Below are 15,763 nucleotides of genomic sequence, written 5' to 3'. Positions count from 1 at the left end.
TCAGTTCTTCAGGCAATTTGTGTGCTGCTGGGGGGGGGTGTTCAGAATTAGATTGTTGATAGCGTCCCTACGAGGACTGCTAATAGCAGCGTGCTACTCTGTCTTCTGCAGCAGAGAAGCAGAGTGATATTTGTGTTCCCTTAGCATGTTGTAAAATGCATGAGATTTTGCACATCCTCCTTGGAAATGAGAATAGGAAAATGAGAGCATCCCGATCCAGAAGCTATTAGAAGAGCATGCAGAAACCTGCAGTGATTTATGCTTTATTTTGTCTTCCTAGCTATGGATTAGAAGGACCGATTTTTGCAATGGGCTTTTTCCATAATGGCATTCTTGTATTGTTTGGTCAGAGCTTGCACAGGAGGAAAACAGGCTGCTGATTTTAGTCACTGATCTCTATTAGCCGTGGCCTAAGGCTATGCTGAGATTTATATCCCATTTGTATTGTTGCAGCTCAAAAGAAGAATGTTCAGAGGATGACAAGTGTATTCTGAGTAGGTATGTTGTTTCATTTTCATATGAAACCCATTTTTTTTTTCTGCTTCCATTGGTCAGAAATGAGGTTAATAGGAAGAGAATATAGTACAGTGCTGCAGTGTCCCTGTTAAGGTAGAACAATAGCATCAGAAACAGTTCTTTAAAAATTAGCTGCTTTTATTATATAAAGCTGCATTGTGCTGGTGTGCACGGTGCAGTCTTTCTTTTTTTTTTAAACATATACTGCAGTCAGCGCTTCCCTAACGAGGTGGCACTATTGTTGAGTTAGAAGGATAGAATCATCATATTGCTTTAGGGGACAGCAGGATTTAAAAGGAGATGCCTTGCAGCCCTGTTTTACAGATTGGAAGCATCGGTTTAAGGGCATTGGCAGAATCATTTCCTTGTTCCTAGCAGCAGCCACTGCTGTGTCAGTAGCGTGTGGAATGGAAGTCCTAGTTGGTAGTCTGTTATGGAAACGCTGTTTACTGTTATTGTAGTACCGTGGTGACAACATGCCATTGAAATGGAAAACGAGCTCTCCTGCTATCTGGAAATTCCCAGTTCCTGTGCTTAAAACATCCAGGTCATCGCCACTTTCTCCAGCATACATGTAAGTGAGAGAAATGAGGATAATAAGGTGGGATTGCTTTCGTGAGACTACCCTGTGGCAAAATGCCCTGTTATATATTAAATGACATTGGCACTCAGAATTTTACCTTGTTTTCTATGTAGACCCCCAGATTTTATCCTGGATGTTTCATGATGGATGTTGTGTCGAGTCTTTCCCTCTTTGTTGAACTGTAGAGAAATTGTGCAGATTTAAGCCATGTTCATAATAATATCCTATGTGTTCATTTGAAAAGTTTGTGTTGCTGTTAATTTGTAGAGCAGATCTTGAATTGGCAAGTGAAGCTTTGAGGCAGGCTTTCTTTGTAGTGTATATGCTAACGTTTCCTTCTCCTATTGCACTCGGAAATTAAACATGGAATCACCTGTATTGTACTGCACTTTTGTTCATGTAAGTTCTTGTATAAAACAAATCATCTTGCTTTGATCTTATTTTATTTTTGAAAGTCTTAGCCTTGATACAAATGGAATGTCTTTTTTAAAAACTTCTGATAAAAGCTTAAAACATAAATGTAGATCACTCCTGTCTGGATGCTTAAATATAGTTACGTTGTTTGTCCATGTAAAGTAGCTTCACATGAAAGAGTATCTTAATAACACATGGAAGCGCAGGATGCCTTTGTCTTGCCAAACCTCGGTGGAGCTTTTGTTCACCTTTTGTTGCTGTGAGTTCTGTGTTAGCATATACAGGTGGCTTTTTTCCTTCTGTGAAATAAACCTAAGCATCTACTGAATTGTTTCTGCCTTTACTTAAGGAAGCAGCTCTCTCAAAATGAGGAAGAGTTGCTTTAAAATGCACAAGTAACAGTGTAAAAGACTTCCCTATCTGCTAATTACTATAAAGACTATTACTTTCCAGTAGTATTCCAGCATGGTATTTACAATATTATTACTTCTAAGCTTGTATTGCCTTTTTGTCTATAGGCTTTTGCTTCGGCAGCTATAGGGACATCCTTTAAGAAATAGGTATTTACAGGTCCCTTAAATGTCGTCTCTTTTTTGGTTGTTGCTGAGAATTGCATTGAGAAGCAGTAGAGCTGAAAGAAGACAACGCTGTGTGCGTGGTCACTATTGTTCTCAGTCAGAAAGGCTGGGGTTTGAGGAGCTAACCGGGCTCTGTGCGACCTGTGCTGGGCACTCTCCAATTGTAAGGTTATTTTTCATGGAGAGGCTTCAGCCTTTTCACTCACTGGATGCATCAAGTATGCTTAAGGCTACCAGAAAACAAGCGATTTCTAATAAATTGCTCCCTAAGAGTGGTTTTTTTTTTTTTGGAGAAATGTGGCTTAATACAAAGAAAGCATCGGGATAAAAAGAGAGTTGTTAGGCTTTTGAACCTATTTCAGGGAAACTGTCTTGGTTGGTGCATGCTCTGGTTTTTGTTCTTAAACTGTAGTACAAAACGCAAGAAAAATCAGAGATACCTAGTGTGATCTATCAGCTGCTGAAACTGATTATTTCCTTTGTGTTTTTGTCTTTAAATTTCTAATCTAGCTCCGTGTATGCTCTGGCTTTTATGATGGAGATCATGTAGCTAATTACCTCTGTGTTGAAAGTATGTGAACAGGTTTAGTGATCATGCTTAACTATAAGACACTGAGCTTATCTGGAGCATGAGAAATATGTGATGAGCAGCCTTAATTATCTTTTTTTATAATGAGTCAATACATCCCGGTGCTTATGGAGATGTTTCTTCACTAGCACACAGTCCTGACATCATTAGGACTCTTAACATTAAAATTATACTTTATAATAAAGAATGAGAAACACTACAAAATGGCACCTATTTGATTAGGCAGTATGTATCAACCGATAAAAACAACCTTGTAATTTAGGGTGACCAGTAAAATAGGTGGTGGGATTCCCTATTTTCACTGTAGAGCTTAATTTACTGATATTTTACATGATCTGATGCTTTTCACGTTCGTGTTTATAAGTTCTCATGACGCTGGTGAAAGGCTCATGATTTGAGTGAAAGATTTGGGACAAAGTGCTGTGTGAAACGGAACATGTGTTAATGTAAAATAAATGACCACAGAACTCTTGAATTTACGGACAAACGCTTCTGTACTTGATATTTTGGGTCTAGAGTATACAAAGGTATAGCTGAGCTTTTAATCCCTTTAATACTTGACATTTTAAGATGATAAAATAGATTTGTAGTGTAATTAGGAATGTAAAGCACGGGGATCTTTTGGGTGATTTGGCTTTTTTTGGTACTTAAACTGAAATTCCACATTTGCACATATTTCTAATAAAGTTGACCTTAACATTAACAGCTTCCCCTGCCCATGATGTACAGGGAACTTCTGTGGAGGTTAAACTGATTGTTGGGACACACAAATTTTGTTAGTGGGGTGGGTGGTTTTTTTGGTGCCTCTGTACCTGATATCTGAAGTCTGCCTCAGTTTCCCTGTATTGAAATGTTGAGACTGGTGGTCTTGAGCACATTTGGCTTCTTGCTGAAGCCGTTGTCTACATACAAAGTGCCCCTGTAAAGCCGTGAACTGTCCTGCAAGCTGCACAGCTGAGGCGGTTTAGCTGCAGTCTCCATTTGAAAAGTTGGTGGCTGTTCCCCAGGTGGGGAACAGAGCTCCTCCCAGAGAGTTCTCTGCTGCAGAGAAACCCGTGGCCAGGTAGCACATGAAATGAAAGACCTACTGGAGTTGAGCTGAGCACTTTGTAGGCGAGGATGCGGTTCGGTTACTGGGAAGTCTGGTGCTGCTTTTCTGGCAGTGGGAAGGAGCAGCTGTGAACTGATTCCTCTTGGCTGGTGGTTTTGTTGCCCACCAGTTAGTTATTAGGGATATTTTCAGGATGTCCTGAATGCAAGAGGTATCTTCACATTATACAGAGGGTGAAGGGGTCCCTCTGAAGGGAAATGCAGATGTTCCCTGGCTTCTGGTGGAACCGGTCCAGGGTAGGTTGAGCTTTCCCCCAGGTTGATAGAGAGATCCAGTGACATTGCGTAGGGAAAATTAGGTAGTATTGGAGTTGAAGCATTGGCATGTGACCACTACACGTAGGTGTAATGCAGCCTGGCTTAGTGTACAAGTTAAGAATATGCAGATACGTGTGCATGCATGTGACTTAGTCAAGCTGCTTTACATTTCTTTTCATGACACATGGTATTGGGGTTTAGAATAGAGATTCCTTTTGTCAAGATGAGTGTGAAAGCTGTTACATGAAGTTTATGCTCCACTAGTGAAATGATACTCCTATTTGTGCTTGCTTTTGACAATGTGGGGACAGACCTAGGTGACAGTAGGTTGTATTATGTCGGCAGGTGAGCAGCTTCAGCAAGTTCACGGGTTGTCTTCTGATACATTAAAAACTAAGAGGAGAATTCTGACTTACAGGAGCAATGTAATTTATGTTTTCTGAAGTTACACGCATGTTTCATGAACACAAATGGAAGAAATGTTTGCAGAAACCATAAAGGCTAAAGTATTATGATGGGCATCTGCGAAGTACAACAAATTCAATAATGCAGAAATAGTTTTCAGAAATACTATGACATAGCTTTATTCTATAAATACTGTGACACAGACTTATTCCATAAGCCTATGACATGTTAGCTATTTTCTGGAAAGATGAATGTTTAGTTACACGTTTTCAGTCTCCAACATGAAGTTTAAAAATAAGTAAACCAAAAAAATCTTAATGCAGAATAACCAATTTGTAAACTTAATGCCTTCTCTACTTTTACATGGAATACTGTGTTGATATTTTAATTGGAAATTATCCTTTGCATGTGTTTTCATAAATAACTGACTAGTGTTAGGAAAAATACACAAATGTGATACTCCAAATATATTGCCATCAAAGGGTTTGCAACACAGTCTGTCTATCCTGAGCCACTTGTCCGACAGGAAATGGTTTGCAGTAATGGAAATCAGGTACTGTGCAGAAAAATAGAATAAATTCTTAATACTCTGGAGTAATCAGTTTTAGTTTTAGCTGCTTATGTAGGTCATATAGGTTAATGCGTTTGTATCTTTTTTCAAATCTTTGATTTACCCCACAATGAGCTCTTTGAATTTATGCCATACAGTGATATATACTTAAATGGGAAAAGGTGTGTATGCATAATTCATCAGACCATCTGTATTAGGCAGCTCTCCTTTGTGAGACCACCCTACGAGTCTACTGTCTTCATTGGGTTTTTTATTTCCATAAATAAGCCCTTTTGTTGGGCTCTTGAGCATTTGACAGACGACACTGTATTCACACCAAAACACTTGCCTGTCTTTGGCAGTGTTTCCCTTTCAAGCAATTACTCCTGGATAGTTCAAATTTCAATGTGTTGTAAGTCAGTGTGTAGGTCACCCCAAATATTTTGGAAACTAACCTGACCATGGATGCAGACAGGTGAATTGGATGGGTGTGGAATAGAAGTGGTTTATATCTGATAAATAAGACTGCTTTTAATCCCAGCAGTTTCCTACGTAGAGTTCGGCTTTGTGCCTGTTAGGCTTACTTTTGCTTTGTCAATAATGGGTATTTCAATAGATGATAGTCAACTCAAAGGGTGAAATTTCATTGCTGTAATAAACTGGGGAAAAAAACCCAAAAAAAGCCCATTCCTGATTGTGAAATTTCCCAGTGCTAGTGATGTTTTTTTCTGGGCATACCTTTATCTGTGATGCTGTGACTTACAGGTCCTCAAAATCACATTCCTCTTACCCAGTGTGATGTTGTAATATTGACGTTATGTTGTGACATGCTAAAGCGTCTTTATTGAATTATCTTGACTGTTACTCAGCCTGTTCTGCCAGGATGTCAGTTCTGCCAGTTTGTCGTTCTTGCCATTATTTCCTTGTTATTGTGGGAAAAAATGGTGTTGTGCAATCACTTTCTACTGCCTGGCTTTTGTCGTGTTACGCGGTGTTGCTGAAGTTTGGATGGAGATACCTATGGATTTCTATAAAGCACTTGGTGAATATTGGGGGTTTAAAATAATAGTCACTTGTTCGAAATGGTAATAGTGGGAATTGTAGTGTAATAATGTGCAGCTATAACACTAAAGTGGAAGAGCACATCCATATTATTGCTGTAATATTTTGTTCTGCAGTGACTGAGATTGTTGCGAAAACGTGGCGCTTTTCCCATGGGATTGACAGGTCGCCCACACCTGATATCTGACATGCTTAGATTTAAGCTCTTTATAATATAAGGGAAAAATACCGTGTGATATGAAGTAATTACACCCCTCACCACCACCCCTACCCCCCAGTTCTTCCCAGGAGATTGTAATAAAGGAATGCTAAAACAACTGTGAGAAGTGACAAAGCAAGAGGAATGGTAGAGCAGACCTAGGCAGCAGGAAGAGCAGCAGTTAATTAACAAACCCCAATATCAGAATGATGTCTACTCTCTTACTGGCTTTGAAGCTATCAGAATTAATCTGTGTAGCATACAGGGGGAAAAGGTCAACACTCTGGAAAGGAGTTGCTCCTAAATTTGTTACAGGAGTGCAGGGAGATGTATGTCCTGCAGCCAGAATCTTGAACGTGCAGGTGTCACCTTAGACATATATAGGGTTTTGTCTCTAAGGAACCATTCTGCAAACTTAGTTTCTCTGTGTATGACAACCTAATTTAAAGACACACCAGGTAGAACTGCAATCTGCTGGTGCATGCAAGATGTTTATCCTAATTCCTATGAATTACAAAACACTAAGCGAGCTGCCTTGCTAGTATGACTTGCCTTTTGAACTTTTAAGGCCAGATATAAAGAACAGAGACAAGGATGTGCAGTTTCAGTCCAGCCTAAACTGTGAAACCTCTGAGTGACTGTGTTTTTACCTTTTTGAATGTCAAGGAAATAAAGTAGTAGTTTTCCTTCTGTAGAAAAGCTACAAAGCATGTGTATTCACTTTGCTTTTTCTAGTTCTAATAGCAGGAATCAATAGACTTAACACCAACTTTGGCAAAAAGTCATTAGAGAACCGTTTCTAATTTAGCATCGTTAAACAATCGGAGTCTGCAAATTTAAGGTACAAATGGCTCACTGAATGTAAACCCTTTGTCAAATAGATAAATGTGGATGTGATACTAAGGCTCCCAGAGAGACTAAATACTGTTAGGAACAAAAGCTTTATAGTAATGACTGAGCCAAATATTGCTTTGTTTCTGTGGAAAACAAATTTGAATTAACCAGTGGGCTGTAATTATGCTGCAAACAGCTTGAGACCTCTGATAGTTCAGTTACTTAAGAAGGACTTTTGAGGAGCGTGTAGTCTGTGCACGGATCCTTGGGAAATCATGCTAAAAGGGTTGAGATGTTGCTCAGTCTGCTCTTGGCTGGCTTTGGTCCCAGTGTAACCTTACTTTGAAGTGATATGAAAAGGTTTAAGGGGTGTTGTTTCTGTGTTGTCCTCCTTTCCACTCCCATCCACAGGTTGGAACAGCGATTGCATCTTCAACCACCTGTGTGTTTCTAGTTGACACTGTGGGCTTGTGTGCTTGGGCAGAAACTTTTTCTCAAGATGGTGACAGTGTGTTGATGTCACAATCACAGAACATTCGGAGTTGAAAGGGATCTCAAAAGACCATCTAGTCCAACCCCCCTGCCAGAGCAGGATCACCCAGACTAAATCACACAGGAACACATCCAGGTGGCTTTTGAATGGCTTCAGAGAAGGAGACTCCACAACCTCTCTGGGCAGCCTGGCCCAGGGCTCTGTCACCCTCACAGTAAAAAAGTTTCTCCTTATATTCACATGGAACTTCCTATACTCCAGCTTGTGCCCATTGTCCTATCTGGCCATCACTGAAAGACTTCACTGTATTTAAAAAATCAGAACAAACCCAGCACCCTCTCCCCCATCAAAACCGAAAGAAAGGTTAAAGGCTTGACTTTTATGCACTCATCTCCAGAACTTTGCTTCTAGAAGAGCTTAAGTAGGTTACCATGAGCCTGATCATGGTTGAACAAGGTCTGGTGTCCCTGTCCTTCAAGACAGTTCCCATCATGGCCTTGCTCCTGTTGGGGACTGTGCTTCGGGATCTCCTCAGGCTACACTGCTTGAGTACATAGTTTCCCTTTCTTATGGTGGTAGTTTCAGTGAGCACCTCATGCTGTAGCTGTCTCCAAACTGCAGCTAGAATTGGAGACCTACCTGCTTCTCCTTGCTGCCCGTCATCATGTGTCCAGAAACAATCTTTGTTCTCTGCTGGATTGGGGGTTTGGAAGCCCCGTAGCCTCTTCTCCTATTGCTGTTGGCCAGGGTCCTTGTGAAAGGAAAATGCCACTTCTCACTGGTTTGCTCTGCTGTACAGAGCCAGGTTTTCTGGTCTCCTTTTACAGAACACCCTTAGTATAGAGGAAAGATGGAAAATTAATAGAGGAACATCTAGTTCTTTTTTTTAATTTTAAGAAACAGCATGCTTTATTTTATGCCTTTCTCCTGGGGTGGAGACATAGAAGAGCTCAGTATCAAGTTACTAAACAGATGTTTAGTTGTTTGGCTGTTATTGCTGTCCTTCTGATCTATAAGCAAGGTCAAGTGTGAAAAGTGAGGCATTCAAATATAAACATGGAGCATTGCCCAAGGTGAGCAGTATTTTGCGCTGGCCACTTAGGAAAATTGCACTCTCAGTAGTTAAAATACAGCGTTTAACTCACTTGAGATAAAGGTTTGCAAACCCCTGGTTCTGGTGGCCCCTTTTGAGTGGAAAGCATTAAAACAGCATCTTGAAGGAAAGCAGAAACTGATAAATGCGAAGTGTTTCTAGTTAGGCTACCAGCCTCTGGTTCATCTATTAAAATCACAGCCTTTGAACTTTCGGTCCAAGCAGCGACATCTGAAGCTGATAGCATGGGACTGGTAGTCATAATAAGAAAGGAAAAAAAGCCATGATTCCTATTCCTACTGCTTTGTGTGTATCACAGGTCATTTTGGTCCTGCCTTCCAGCGCTGTTCTCATCTTCATCCTACTTTCATATCTTTAGCAGCAGCCTATCTCAGTACCTGTATGCCCCCAAAACAAGAACTGAAGTCTGCTGAACTGTTGGTCTGTTAAGAGAGGACTTAACTTGCTCTGTCAACCTTTTGGAACAGAAGTGACCTTTTCTAGCTAGAGCCATGCATCTATTTTAAAATAATGCAAACTGCATTTCCCATACAAACTTTTACTGTATTTTTGTGAGACGAAACCATTAACAAATTGTAAAACTGCCTAGTTTTACTGGGTTACTGATACCACAAAGGATGTAAGTTAGAAACTCCTGTGAAAAAACAGTAATAAAAGGATGAGATGTTATTTTAAGGGATGACAAGTGTAAGGGTGGGATGTTATTTTAAGGGAGAACCGGTTTTCCTGAAAGTGTATGTTGTAGAAGCTATGGAAGAGATGTAAAATACCATGATTGCATAATTTGGTCATCATTACATTAATATTTGAATTTCTTAATAGAAGCATGATGAGATTTTCTTTTATTCGATGCTGCCATTTCAGTTATGCTTATTGAGCTCCTAGGTGGCCATTTAATTTGTTGGGGAATTCCTAAATTCATTACTCACGAGGCTGGAACATCTGTTCATAATGGGAAGACAGTAAGATAGTCAATACTTAAATTATTTTTTGGCAGACTAAGCATACTAAAATACTTTTTGGCAGATTATGCATTCAAAGTAAAGAATTACTCTGTACCTAACAGTAAAGGAAAGTTTCATTGTATTTCATAGGTTCATTAGGAAAATACATGCGTTAGCTGCATGTGTAGGATAGACCTGTAGCATACTGTATTTATGATCGTAAAATAGTAAAGGTTTGTCTTGTAAATAAGAATATCTTCATATGAAATTGAAATCTGTTTCTTTGCTGATAAATACCAGAGTACTGGCACATGCCAGAAGTGATTGCTGAAGATGCCATTTACCAGTGACCAGAACACTTGCAGTCATGGTTCATCGAACAGTAATTTGACAGAGAAAATAAGGTTATAATCCTTTCAAAAACAAGCTGTTGAGCTTCACCAAATTAAGAATTCACTGTCTGGCCAATATGGCTTTGGCAAGCTTTTACTGAGTTATGTAAAGACTGTGGGTTTTAAATAAATCAGAGAACATGCACTCTGAAATATCTGTAGCTGTAGGCTGATCTCCTTACTCTGTTTTCAAAGACTCTGCTCTATGCTCTGGCAATTTCAAACAGATCAATGGTTTGCTGATGTAAATGAACAAATCCCTAATGATAATCATAGTTGCCTTATTTCTCTTCCATCGCAATGAGTTCAACAACTTCTGAAGAAATCATTGTAACACAGTGTTATTTAATTTCATTCCTGCACTGAGCTCTGTACAAAAAGGCAACTCCATAATTCGAATATTCTAGCTGAGACTAAAAAATGTCCTAGCTTCCACAAATCCCTGCTTATCATGGCTGACCTGGATGCCTCCGAGTTGTTTTAACTGGTTAGTATTTGTGAAGTGATTTAGAAAGAAATTTACGTCTGTGCATGGTGTTGTAACACCAGATAGTTCAAAAAGATTTGTCAGTATTTGCTGGAAAGTTCTGCTACTTAAATTATATTTTGAAGGAAGGTGCAAATAGCAATTAAGCTAAAGATGTGCACAGCCAGATATGTCAGGAACCTTCCAGCTCAGGATCGAGTGAGTAAGGCTCAGAATCTGGGTCTGAATGTGTCGGCATCTCCTATGCGGTCCTGGTCACAGTCTTGGTGGCTCTCCTGCTGTGTATGTACTTCAGCTTCTCCTTTAAAGTCAGTTCACACAATTTCAGTAATCCTCTCCAGATAATCTAGAGAGGTTCCATGCAGAATTCGGAACAATCATGGACAGAAGTCCTGTAAATGCTTTGGTCTGTGTGTTTTCAAATTGCTTATTTAGTATTCACGTGGAATCTGAAGCTCCTGAATGTTTGTGCCAGTGTGTATATTTATTTACTTACACCACTTGTAATTGCAAGAGCTAATAATTAAACCTAGAAACTCATGAAGACCTACTGAGATTCTTTCCCATCTTATTTTTCTTAGCAGAAGACAAACAGTGGTCTTGTTACCCCACTGTATTTTGTCCCGTGTTGTGACAAGATGTAGGGGAATTATATACCTGGTAATGCTTTAAAGCAATAAAATATTCAATACTATTGTTTAATTGTTCCAATTTTAGCTGTTTTCTCTACTAGGGTCCTTAGTTTTTCCTCTGTCTATGAAAATACCCAAAAAACTTCAAACCTAACAAGTCAGTGTGACTTCACATTAGCTTGGCAATGCTATTGTGATTTTTTTCTTCCACTTTTTTTTTTTTTCAAAAAAAGCCCAACATTTGGCTTATATGGCCTTTCTAGCTCTAAAGTAATTGCTAATTGCGTGGATTTTCAAAGAGGGTGTTCAGGTACCTTTTAGTAGATGAATAAGTTGAAAAATTACGACTTTAGAGAGAATAAATGAAAGCAAATCTAGTGAGCAATCATCAACAGAGAGAAAACTTACTTTGATATTTTTAAATGGTAGCTAGCAAAGCTATCTTCCTTCAAAATTGTCAGGGAATTAGAAAATTAAGGTATAAAATTAATATCCATTTAATGCACATTCCATATATCATGGCAGCAAAAATCCCCGTTGGAATTGTTGAGAATTAATGTGGAGTCATGAGAAAAGCATGTTTAGTTACAGTAGCTTGTGAAAAAGTGTGCTGTACTTGAGTTGACATAAGGATAGAAAGAAAATTGTGACTGACAGCTTATTCTGTGATAGCCACTAATTAACCTCTGGTGCCTTTCCCTGAACCACAAGCTGCTGCTGCCCAGAGGTTGCAGAAAGAATCAGGCAGCTCCTCTGCTTTGCCATTGCAATGTTAATATTTATTTCACATTAAGAACAAGGGAGTGTTTCAAGTTTAACACTACAGTGTTCTACCGGCTCTAAATGTTCACATTTAGACCAACTTGTTGTGAATTATCACTGTGTTCACTGTCTCCTCCAACTTTTTTTGTAACCCTGGTTAAAAATGTTGCCGCTGCACATATTGTTTAATGCTTTCTATCGATCAGAAGAACAAAATGAAATAGAAAATGAATTAGTTTTCTTCTTTGGTAATATGCTTAATTGTGATATACTGTACTTAAAGTAAAAAAAATCAATATGTTTCCATTCATTATTATCTAATTAATTATAGTGCTTAGCAGACCTATGTTAATGAGTGTAAATACCACCTTTGGTACATGTCCAAACAGGACAGATGTATGTACTGTGTTTTTATTGGGAATTTGGTCAGACAGAAAGCATGTTACCCATCTGTTCTGGGTGTGAATGGCAGAGTTATTTCTGAATATTCACTTTACAGCCCCCCAAACAGAAGTTACATTCTGTGTAGTTAGAAATTTCTTTGCAGGGCAGTTCTAAATGACTCTCGCTGTCTATGACATGGCACTTGGGTTTGCAGTTTCTTTGTCTATTGGTATCAACGCAGCCTGTAGGAGCTGCTGCTTTTTCACTCTGTCTTACAAAGAGGGATTTCTCTTGTTGTGTGAAGATAAATGTTGAAACCGGTACGAAGTCAATGACAAACTCATAATTTCTGGTTGCTCTGGGAATGCTCTTTCCCTCTTGGTGAATGTCACGAGGCTGGGATGCAGGAGATCAGTGTGCTTTCGTCAGGTCTTACTGCTGACTTGCACTGTAACTCCTGCCAAACCCAGCTCCTCAATGTCACTTTGTGCATAATGGGAGAGGGTGCTCAGCCTTCCCAGACTGTTCAGCTGCAGGAAACAAGGTGGTGTATTTAACAGCCAAACCAATCATCCCAACAAAACCCCACAAAACCTCTCCAACTTCCCCAATCTTTCTATCTGTCATGGTGGTTTTAAATTAAAGCAAAAAAAACAGTGTAGGAATAATATAATTTAGTTATCTTCCCATTTATTGTTGTGGAGTCATATGCAGCTGTGTATTTGAGATGAGAACTGTAACATTTATATAAAGATCTGGTAGATCTTTAACGTGGAAGTTCACAGTTTTTAATGTCTAATTCTCATACACAAATTCCTGCTCCTATGTACCAGTAAGTGTGAAAAGACAGAGTGAAAATCTCTTCTGCAGAAGAGCATCAAGTTGTGAGCTGCTGAACTTGTATGTGTGACATGAGTATTAGCCAACTGCCTGTTATGTGATGAAAATAGGGTAGAGGAAATAGCTGCTTCTGGCCACGCCTGGCATGTCCAATGGGTGTGTAAGTGTTGCACGTATTTTGCAATATATTGTATCCTCTGGCTGTGCAGTTATAACAAGGCATCTTGTGCTCTGGAGGACCCTTAGGACAAAGCTCGGAGGTTGTATGTCAAGTAGCCTGTTGAGGAAAATGCTTCTATTATCACCAGGAATAAATGAATCCTGGTCAAGGTCTTGCATTCATTTGTAAAGCTAATGAAGTGTGCTGGCTGTCGGGAAATAACGCAGCGTGGTGTATGTGGCAATTGTGGTAAAAAGACCTCTCCAAGCAGCCAGGAATGTTGGTTTACTTGTAGGTTTCTTTTCCTGATGATCTTAACTGATGTGTACATCTTCTATTTTCTTCTGAGTTTAGAAAAAGTGTTTTAAAAGCCCCTTGGTACCATGGCTATCTGCTTTGACACTTCCTGCACTCAGATTCGTGCCAGTTGAATCTGCGGTTCCTTCCTGCCCACGCTTACAAGTCTCCCCACATGATTTAATATTTCTTCTTAGGAAGACACGTACAATTTTAGAGACTGAATGTCTTTTGAGATGGTTAGACTCTTCCCTTGATGTGATTTTTATTAAAAGTAAACCAAACAAAACTCTCTCCTCCCCCCACCAAAACCCAAAACACCCTAGGACAAAGTCAAGAAATATTTTGGGTCGTGGGTTAGCAACTGCTTTGCTGCTGGGTTGCTTCGTTGTATGCACTTGATGGGTGCCAAAGACAGTTTGGAGTGCCCTTTTCTAGGGTATGCCCAGTAAAACTGCACTCAGGATTTTATTTTTTAAATATAAAATAGAGAGTTCTGTTTCACAGATGATTCTTGCATGCTGCAATACATCCACGTTTATGAATTTTTTCAGATGTCTAGGTCTTGGGTTGCTACATTAGTAGTCAAAGCTATTGATGTACTCTTGTTCCTATGATCTGTTGTTACCTCTGTGTGTGTAAACTCACTGTTTCAAACCCATGTGCTCTGTGGAATGGTTAATTTGTTTGGAATGTTTTCATAGCTGACCTTATGTACTCATGGGTTTGAACAAGACACATCAGTTCTATCAGCGTAAAGCGTGAGTTTCAGAAACTGCTCTACGTAGTCTTAAGTACCCAGCAAAATTGGGGATAAATATTTTTTCCAAAAAAAAAAAACCCAACATTCTGTGGGGGAAATGTATGAAAATTACTTTTTATCATCTGCAAATTCCAGCCTGCCCTTACACAGTGATCACAGTCAAATCTTGGGGAGAGGGGAATTTGAGCACATCCTTGTCACCTATTTAAAGTAATTTCTGAAACTAGCTCGGAGGCCAATGTGTGCACCTGCATGTTTAAAATTGGAAATCTTGTATCTGAGATTTGCAGCGATTATGTCAAACTGCTATGACTTCTTTTTTCTTTTGAAACATGGAGTCTTTTTAATAATCTGTGGACTAACAGCTTATGTTTGCTAATTAACTGTGTGTATATATGCATTATACTGCTATGCATGCTAATAGGTAGTATATTAGATCACAGAAATTACAGGAACTAGTTATTGTTAATATTTCTGGAGATTAAATTTATTTACATTTTATAATAATTACAGGTTAGCATAGTTAGAAACTCATATGCATATCTCTTTATGTAAACCTCATTTGCATCTCAAGATTAAAATGGAAGGCTAATAATAGTGCAGTAATTCTTTAACAGTTCTACCTAAAATTAGCCCTTCTTATGTAGATTTGGACAGTAATTGCTTGGAATCAAAAACATAAGTATTGACTTCACACCAACAAATCTTAAATTAAAATTATCAAGTGGTTGCCTGCAGTACATTTCTTCTAGCTTTGTGTTTCTAAAGATAGCTTAAAGTTACAGCCTAAAACTTCACTATCTATATTCTCTATTACTATGCTCATATTTGAGCAAGGTAATGCATGCCCTAAGAATGGAATTATTGAGATGTAATATTGTGCTTAGACTTTCAATCTTTTAGTTTTTCTAGGAAATCTGGTAAAATACTTGATTTTGAAAACTGGCATCCTATAATACTTGAAGCATACAGAGAAATAAAACAGTTTGCAAGTGTCTTGGTGAGGGTGGAAGGAAAGGAAAAATTATTAGCCAAAACTTAAGGTTTTGGAGTCATGCTGTTTTAGGGACCGTTAACACTTTGCTTCCTTAGATTAGCTGAAGGGGACCACTAAGGACTGATCCTGCTGTTTTTTGATCTATAACCTCTGAACTGTTACCTTTCATCCTAGACTCTGGTTTTAAAACGCAAAAGCACTGAATGAAATTAGTCTGGTCTTAAGTTTTTTTTGTTCTACTCTTTTTAGATCTCTGGTGGAAGAGGAGGATCCTCATATGAAAGTATCTCTTGGTAGCAGCGATATGGGCGTCTCTGCCCATCTACAGTCTTCAAAGACAGGGACCACAAGATTTTTCACCAGCAACACTCACAGTTCTGTGGTATTACAGGTAATTAAA

The 15,763-nt window shown here is 39.0% G+C and overlaps 1 protein-coding gene across 1 annotated transcript in view; it reads left to right on the top strand.

The window, feature by feature from the left end:
- Positions 1–418: 418 nt before the first annotated feature.
- Positions 419–15,763, top strand: part of KLHL13 (kelch like family member 13) — a gene marked incomplete at its 5' end in the record, with an annotated part of 38,005 nt that continues 22,660 nt past the window's right edge. The window contains 4 exon segments of the mRNA XM_084269280.1: positions 419–498; positions 978–985; positions 988–1,090; positions 15,613–15,754. Coding sequence (XP_084125406.1) covers positions 419–498; positions 978–985; positions 988–1,090; positions 15,613–15,754 — 333 coding nt within the window.

This window comes from Gallinula chloropus, assembly GCF_964237585.1.
Source record: "Gallinula chloropus genome assembly, chromosome: 11".
NCBI classification, from domain to species: domain Eukaryota; kingdom Metazoa; phylum Chordata; class Aves; order Gruiformes; family Rallidae; genus Gallinula; species Gallinula chloropus.
The sequence above is the reverse complement of the archived record's forward strand: the minus strand, read 5'-3'. Positions and strand labels throughout refer to the sequence as shown.